Here is an 8,873-nt window from a genome sequence, read left to right on the forward strand (position 1 = left end):
AGCCAGCCAGCTTTCACTGTGTCCTTCCTAAACCTGGTTCGAACAACAACTTCCTTCTATGCAAGGTGATCTTAAAAGGGATAAGGTGCTAAAAAGCTTAGCAAGTCCTAATAGTCCATCCTTTTTCTAGTACAAATAGCATTGTGGAGTAATTCCTTGAGACGTTTATGTTTCACTTGGCACATGCCACATCTCCTAGCTCACAAGCACACTGCATTAAGAAGCACTTAAAATATGTGATGTAAATCATTTGTTTCATTTAAGAGAAAACTCTACATTTTTTGCTTAGTCCGTTCTCCCCAGTGGGTCTGGCTCAGGAACTGCACTGCATAAGCATTCGTAAAACAACCTTTGATTCTTGCAGACAGGATTTTCTATGCTTAATTCAAAAGTAGTCTTTGGGGGGAGCTGGATGCACTGAAATGATAAATTAAGGCACACAACATGAAGAAGTTATGCTAAACACCGTGCTTTTTATTTTTCAGGAAAAAGCAAGAAAATAGCAGTATTTCAACAGACTAGAAAAAGCCTCATATAAATACCAAAAGCACAGCAAATTATATTCAAAGCTGATACATTCCTAGGTCAAAGCATCAAGTTCCATGTACGTGTATGTGTGTGTATATACACAACACATACATGCACACTCAGCAATTTAAATAGAGATGTAGCCATTTGGATTATTTGCATTTGACTCATCATTTATTTTTGTTTCGTGTGAGTGAAGTAATTAGACCAGAATTAACAAAAGGAAATCCATCGATTTTCACAGACTAGTTTAAGAGCTTCAACACATACACAATTACAGCACAGTCTTTACTCTTGTGGCCATTAAATTCCACTGAAATAAACCAGTTTTAGAGAGAACACACAAAAACTCCACCCTGAAGGTCTCCTTGCTTTTATCACTGCAACATCCTAGCATTTGCTAAAACAAAACAAAAAACTAAGAGAGTAGCTACTCTGGAAATCAATTTCCAATTCATTCTGTAAACTGTATGCATGCCAGACATAAACCATGCAAAAACCCCTTGAGCTTTAAGCCCTTATTATTAGCTTGTGTCGTGAGTCAGGCACTGTGATTTACAGCATTTTTTAAATGAAAGTTAAGAAATGAAAGCTGCGTTGGGAGCTGAGTTTACTTAAAGCAGAAATGAGGGAAGAGTAAGACAGTTGGCAACTCACGCATCCCACATTAATAAAGCGTTACAGGTAGATGCTATGAAAGTTTCAAAAGAAAACTGAGTGCTTTAAGTTCTGAGAACAAAAATAAGTTATACTTCAAAGAACAAGTTAGTATAAAAAGTTTTAACGTATGCAAAGTATGTGCTCAAAATATTCATTTTGCGTTTTTTAAAAAGAGCTCGTAGTCTACCTTACAGAAACAAAGTTCACCCAATATAAAATATTGCAATTTGTCCCATTTTGTCATATGAGAGGTTTTCTTATTCTTCATATGATCGAGAACACTTGCACAAGAGTTCACGTTATTCCGAGCCACACAGTGGCAGACAGACTATGTTTGATTCTGTGCTTTTACTCCTTGGTACAGTAAAAGCTAAGCAAACCATTTCAGAACAGAGTTTAGCAGGTCCAAGAGCTGTTTTGCAAGAAATCCAGACAACTGTATAAAAGTTAACGCCAAATGGCAGTACCAAGAAAGTGAATTAGATCAACAGAAAAAAAACTGCTGATAGCATTCAGTATCACACATACAGCTTGTAAGCTGGGTGTAAGGAAATCAAAATTAGCTTAAAAAACAACAACAAAAAAAAATCAAACTGTGTAAACAATCCACCCAGTACAGAACTGGATGCAGCTGATAAGAGCAGAACTAGCTTAGTAGAGCTGAGGATGTGCGTGCATCCAGATGCCTGTTCAAACCTCATTTATCAATACTGTTGACACCTATAGCTATTTACACCACAGCGGAGGCTTCCCCCACCCCAAGAAGTTACTACAGATCAGGAAGTCATTACTGTCTTCTATGATTAAAATTCCAGTTATATCTATCAGCGTTTGTAAGCTGAAAACACCCACCTTGCACATTACATTGAAAGCTCTTGTCAAACATGTTTGAGGACTCTTCAGAAGTTACAGTACAGCACTTTTGTCAAGTGGCATTTGCATGAGTAACTTGTACTGACAGCCTGTTAGAATAAGTGAGTTGAATGCAAGTTAGGGTAGCTGGGTGCTCCTCAAGAAGAGATCCATCTGCAGAGATTCCAGTCATTCTTAGTGACTTAGTGTACGTAGGGAGAGAAGGACCAAAGAACCTAGACCAGCCTTCTTATTTCTAGAAGTATTCCTCCTCTTCATCAAAAAAGCCATTTTCCAGAGCATACGTGCAGTCTGCATTAGAGTCAGCTTGGCAGGCACCTTTATATTCTTGAATGGATTCGTACAGGGAGTACAGCTGACACAGAAGTGACATATCTAGCTGCCGAAGGCCAACCTGATGGGGAAGGAGTAGAAGAGAAATTTAAAAAAATAAAAATAAAAACAAAAACAAAACATAATTACAAGGTGATTTTATTGGCAAGATAATACTTTTACATGCAGCGTTGCCAATGACATACTTTTTTGGTATCACTGAATGTCTTTCACAGATCTCATTTTAAAACTGCCCAGATAAGAAAACTGCAAATGCAGCTCTGGCCTCTCACTTCATGGCTGAGTATCTCTGCTCAGTTTTCTGTTCTACACTGACATACACAGGCAGCTGGCTTCTCTGCCTTGACATGGCTAACCACGTCTAACACGATACCACACTTGAAGGCAGCAAAACTAAAGCTGAATGAGGTTAGGGTGTGCACTGCAGCCTATATTTTTAAACGCTACTCAAGATTCTTTTGGTACTCCCTGAGTTTTACACACATTGGCCTGATTTGTCACCAAGACACCTTAGTATTTTGCGTCCCCCAAACTCTTAAAACATTAGGCTCAGGTCTATTTAAAGACTTGGAGCAACACTGAAGCCTGCATATTTATTTCAGGCACAAAAATGGGTACATTATGTTGAACACTAAATGAAGCTGATCATTTAGCTTGAAGTGATTTCCCTCTATGGAAATGTCAAAGGAATTCTTCAGTTCATTTCCATCTATCCAGGTGGGATCAAATTAAATCTGAGTTTTCTCTTGCAGTAAATTAAAACATCTGCCCAATGTAACCTTCTCAAGAACTACCTATTATGCCTGAAATTTAGAATAATAAGTGTTAAGCTGACTGGCTGTATCTAGTAAGCTTTAGTCTTTCAGCAGTTTCTGCTATAATTCACATTTGAAGATGGGAAGGAAAGGTATATTTTGCACAGAATGAGAATTCTTACCTCAAAAACTTTTCATTATGTATTGAAATTCTAAGAACCGGTGCATTTAGCACACAAGAAAACCACAATTAGTTAGACAAAGTTCTTTTCTTTGGCATTCCTGAAGTCCCTCCCAGCCTGCCCTATTCTGTGAGCTCCTTTATCTAAAGATGGGAGGAGGAAAAACAAGCATCACACACACCACATTGCCGCTCCACCTTAGAAAAACAGGATACAGTGTCTTTCAGAGCCAAGCTGTATTACCTGGTCAGGTCAAGAAGCAGAGACATGATCACGTCTCCTACCAGGACATCAACGCTTCTGCCTCTTAAGCCATGACAAGGTAAGGTATGAAATGGTATGCTAGTTGCCAGCAGATTACAGATGCACCTTCCAATACCCTCAGATCTGCTGCTCTTCTTCCCCATCTCCATTTTTCCTTTATTGAAGACACAACTGCTTTCTCTTCTCTTGTTTAAGGGCACGCACTGTAGCGAGCAAAACAAGCAGAACTCACTGAACGGTACCTGCTGGTCCTCACAGAGTCACAGAACTGTAGGGGTTGGAAGGGACCTCCAGAGATCATGGAGTCCAACCCCCTGCCCAAGCAGCTCCCTAGCCCAGGTTGCACAGGTAGGCGTCCAGGCGGGTCTTGAATGTCTACAGAGAAGGAGACTCCACAACTTCCTGTTGTCTGTGATATAAGGATCAGCACTTGGACCAAAAGGGCTGCACTGGGGCAAGCAAAAGGAAGTATGCACCATATACAGGTCTATTCTACTCACTCAAGTCCTATTTGAGGTAATTTTTTCAGACACATTAAGCTAATGAATGTTTACCTGCTCAAGAATAAAGTCTGAAGATCAGCCTTCATGGCTGGCAGCTAATGAAGCTTGGCTTGCCCCATCTAAACAAACTGCTGACCTCAAGTAAGAAAGAATTCTGTGAAGCTGGACTTAATACTGTTACATGTAAACACGAGAAAGATTAGGGAAACTTGCATCAATACTAAGTGTCTGAAGGACAAGACTGGCAAAGAATTACTCACAGTGATTAGGAAAACAAGTAATGAACTGAGCAGGAAAATTCAGCATGGAGACAGAAGAGATTCCAGATGGGAGATCTTTGTCTTCAAAGGAACACATGTGAATTTGCAGCAACTTTGTGTCTATGCTCAGTGCAGCACTTCAGTGCATTCAGTGACAATCATTTCTGCACTTAGCTGTAATCTCCAAGCTAGACATTGCTCAGCAGAATCAGTTTAGCAAGCCTTAGCACCAAGCAGTTATATGTAATATGTCTGTAGCTGTCATCAGTGTCTATCAAACAAAAACAGTAGATCTACTGAGAAAGCCACAACCCCTAGCTCTTCACAACCTTTAAGTATGATCCTGTCAGGATCAAAAGCATGAAGAAATACCCAAGGTTGCTAGCACAAGCATAATGCTCTTAACCCTAACTCAATTGCATTTGACTCTTAGAGATTCCTCTCATAGCACCTATGAGGCAACATACTGCACATTCCCCAACTACCAACATTTATCAGGATCAGAGTTCTGAGATGAACTTTCCTGTGATGCCCTTCCTCCTCCAGCTCCTAAATTCACCACTCTCATCAAAAAGCAACGCAGAACATCATGCAGGGTGAGATGCTTCCTCATTCAGCACTGAAACTCTGAAATGAGCTCACTGCTCAGTTGTAATGCTATCTTTGATTGGTGAAAGGAAGAAGGTTCAAAACAGATAACAGTGTGCTATCTATCCCCACGATGAAAGGCAGCCTATCAGTATGTGAGGGAACAAGTCAGTTTGTATGAGCCAAAGAAAAGCACACCTGGAACTGAGGAGACTGTTGCTTCAAAGTCTTTGGTGTGTTTGTGATAAAACACTTCTGAAGGAGAAAAAAACAACTATCAAATTTTCATCAAGGATAAGAGTATCAAAGGAGAATTTCAGTGCCAAGTGACTTGAACAAGCACCTCATTTGATTTCCCATTAGAAGTTAACTAGATTTTTATAAGAGATGGCTTTGCTTTTTTGGAAAAACAAAGTTCATATCCTTGGGTCCCTTTACAGTATGACAGGACACCTCTGCAGCAGATGGACACTTGTGCTTCCCATCCGTTGGGGCAAACCGATATATAAAACCATTCGGAGCTGAATTGGGATTATTTGCAGAAGCTTTTGGGACAGTTTAAGCCTTGAGCACACTGCACATTCCTGCTTAAGCCACAGAAGTGTCTTTCAGCAGTTCAAATACCTTCCCTCCGTGGCAAAAGAGGCCTTAGGAGGGGCAGATTTTTAGCAACGCTGCATGTTGTTTCAGAACACAAAGTGCATAACGCTGGAGCGGTTCATTACTCATTAGGAGCGCATCTGGCACCAGCAGAGCCCCAACACCCACACGAGCGCTGAACCCAAAGGTGTGCCAGACCGCCCCGAGGGGCTGCGCTACCAACACCGCGTTACAGAACCGAAACAAGGTCTAGAGGAAAGTTGCGCCCAAGCGTCCTTCACCAGAGCGAAATGAATCAGTGCTAATTCTTCTTCCAGAGGACAGCGCTCCGAGGTGGGCGGCACGCCGGACGGGGACGCGTTCGTCGAGCAGCTCCGCGTTCTGACAGCGTACAAAACAACCGCTGCGGACGCGGTCCGGCGGAGAGCCGCGCCGTTTCTTACCGAAGGGCCCACGGCATTTCCTCGGAGCCGCCCCAACCCGCGGCCCGCGCCCACCTCCCCCCGGGCCCGATATCCGCCGCACAAAGGCCGCTCGCTTCGCCCTCCGCCGCGGAGCCTCGCGGCGGCCCCTTCCGCCCGGCCGGCACCCCCCGCCGCGCCGCGTCCCGCCCGCCACGTCCGCCGTCCTCCTCCGCTCTCACCATCTCCTTGCGGAGCAGAGCCAGCGCCGCGTCCAGGTTGGGAGGCTTGGGGGGCCGCGGCGAGCCCCGGCCGCCGCCGCTCAGCTCGTCCTGGATGCGGGACTTCTGCGCGTACAGCCGCTCCAGGTCCCGCCAGCGCCCGCCCTGACCGCCGCCGCCGGAGGAGGAGGAGTTGAGCAGCCCGCTCAAGCTCTTGGGCAGCGGCGGCAGCCCCGAGCCGCCGCCGGGCCCCAGCAGCCCTGGCCCGCTCATGCTGCGGCGGCGGCGAGCGACGGAAAGAGCCGCCTCGGCCGCGCTGCGGGAGGCGCCGCCCGGAGCCCGCCCCGCCTACGGACGCGGAGGGGAGCGGGGCCGCGGGGCGGGGGAGGGCGCAGGTGCTCGCGGCGGGCCCCGGGCTTTGTCTGCGGCGGGGCCGGGCCTCGCCCTGGGGAATGGCCGCGGACCGCCCGCCCTCGCACGCAGCGGTCGTGTGCCAGTTGCGAGCGCGGGCTGTGCACCCTTTCTTGCCCCTTATTGTCTTTGCCGTTGCATAACCAGGTGGTTCGGAGCAGACGGTTAAAGGTGGGGTCCCATTGCCGCAACTTCGCTTGGCTTGTGTTGGATTTTGTTGGAGAAGTAACGACGTGCAGTGGCTTTTTAACATTAGGGTTAAGGCTTCGCGTCGTTTCTGGCTTTGTTTGCAGCCTCACGTGGCTTTTTCATGATTTCAGTCTCATCAGACTCGCTGACAACTATCTGAAATCAGCTTACAGCTGACGAATCTTTCCCCAGTCTTTATTTCTACCTACTCGCTACTTCGAGGCGAGTACGTTAAGACGATATGTTCTGTGTTTTAATGCGTTGGGTATTAGAGTCAAGAAGATATTTTTTTATTTTCCCATTTCTAGTGATCTGACTTCTGCCAGGATTAAACATGAAAAATTAAATAGTGCTATTATCTTTTACAACACTTAAGTGTGTTTTAAAACATTCCTACTGCAGATTAAAAACATCAGATTAAAAACATCATTCAGGGCTGAGGGTGTCTCACAGCAAAAAATACTGATTTGGTTTGCCCTCATATTATCTTATTGCTTATTATAAGCAAATACCATTCATTCTGTTTTGCTTTTCTCCCCAGCTCTCCCCCCATTTTTTTAAATTTTTAATTATTTTTTATTTTTCCCAAATGACAGCTACTTGGAAAAGCTTGTGGATATGCTTATTTCACCCAGATCCACTTATCATTTCTTCAGCTTGCCGAATCCCATTAGATAATTACTGTGTCTTTTCACACCTGTCATCTGAAATCCAGGAAGAAAACTCTCTAGCCCCAGCGCAGTGTTAGAAAGTGGTGTTCCTTCCTTCTTCAGTGGGAGGGACACAGGCTGCCCAGAGAAGTTGTGGAGTTTCCTCTGGAGATGTTCAAGACCCACCTGGACGCCTACCTGTGCAACCTGGGCTAGGGAGCTGCTTTGGCAGGGGGTTGGACTCCATGATCTCTGGAGGTCCCTTCCAGCCCATACAATTCAATGATTCTGTGTGATTCTCTCAGTACATACCAGCCAACTTGACAGGCTCTGATTTTAAACAGTTAAGACTGTGTGTATGCAATACATCAGTCTGTATATTCCTTCTTTTCCAATAACTCATTAATATATGCTAATATCCATCTGGGCATGAGTGGTAGGGGCCTATGGTGGTCTTAGACCACATACATTCTCCTCGTTTTTCCACTATCAGCTTCAACATAGTGACTTTTGGCTGACCTCTAACTGTTTTCCCCCAGTTTGGCAAATTCCCTGTTTGTTATGCCATAATGACCAACCTTCTAACTTAGTGCATTGTAACCCAAAACAGTATATGTGAAATCTGAGGAAGAAGTCCTTGCATGTGGTGGATTCAAAGATAAAAGTAGTCTACTGTGGCTCTGGTGCTCCTGTGAAGCAGGACTGTTGAGGCCAAGCAAAGGCCATTCACACACCAAGCAAAGCTAAACTGGAAAGTTTTAAAACTGGCACTCACTGGTTCCTTTTGCTAAACTAATATATTGGTCCTTAAACATCAGATAATAAGGCTTGAATGTTGGTGATAACAGCTGCTGGATTCTTCTGCAGCTATGTTATTTTGCTCCTTTCTGCTACAAGCATTCTTGCACTGTGTATATTTCTCAGACTTTGTTGTTTCCCAGGTCTAAGCTACAGAAATGTTACTCAACCATTGTTTGTTACGGACACTTCCTTTAAAAAATGAAGAAGTCTTAAATGTACATGTAGTTTGCATCATAAAGGATTAGCAAGTGTCACAATAGACGTGCCATTTCCTTCTGCAAATTCATTGCCATATATTTTTAATTGCACACACTTATGTGATTTTCCTCGTTCATTACAACGTTACACAACAGCTATGTACCATTCATGCCTCATTTACTAATACTCCTCTTTCCATATGTGGTGATCCATATTCATTATCGAGTATATTGAAGTGATAAATGAGAAGAGTTTATCCTACAGCCTTTTCTGTGTTGCTCTCCCCTGTAATAACTGACATGCCTATAAATGTGAGTGAATTCTTTATTAAACCCATGCAATAGGAGATGGTATCATCTGCACTGTAGATAGGGAGCCAGGATGCAGAGGGCAAAAGGTAGGTCATGGTAAAAATGTCTACTCATTCTAAGTGCCAACTTGGTCATTCTTAGGGAT

General features: G+C 44.1%; 1 protein-coding gene across 1 annotated transcript; it reads right to left on the reverse strand.

The window, feature by feature from the left end:
• Positions 1-274: 274 nt before the first annotated feature.
• Positions 275-6,441, reverse strand: FAM89A (family with sequence similarity 89 member A). The gene is made up of 2 exons (XM_065730831.1): positions 6,190-6,441; positions 275-2,455 (listed from the first exon to the last, which is right to left on the reverse strand). Exons 1-2 carry the CDS (start codon positions 6,439-6,441, stop codon positions 2,297-2,299), a joined length of 411 nt encoding a protein of 136 aa, XP_065586903.1. The 3' UTR covers positions 275-2,296.
• Between the last annotated feature and the right edge of the window lie 2,432 nt (positions 6,442-8,873).

This window comes from Cyrtonyx montezumae, unplaced genomic scaffold, assembly GCF_038088225.1.
Source record: "Cyrtonyx montezumae isolate F1298 unplaced genomic scaffold, pur_monq_1.0 scaffold_0, whole genome shotgun sequence".
NCBI classification, from domain to species: domain Eukaryota; kingdom Metazoa; phylum Chordata; class Aves; order Galliformes; family Odontophoridae; genus Cyrtonyx; species Cyrtonyx montezumae.

Coding starts and splice junctions, on each gene's coding strand:
- FAM89A (XM_065730831.1), bottom strand. CDS start 6,441: ATGAGCGGGCCAGGGCTGCTGGGGCCCGGCGGCGGCTCGGGGCTGCCG. Junction 2,456..6,189: donor CTCTGCTCCGCAAGGAGATG/GTGAGAGCGGAG, acceptor CTTCCCCATCAG/GTTGGCCTTCGGCAGCTAGA.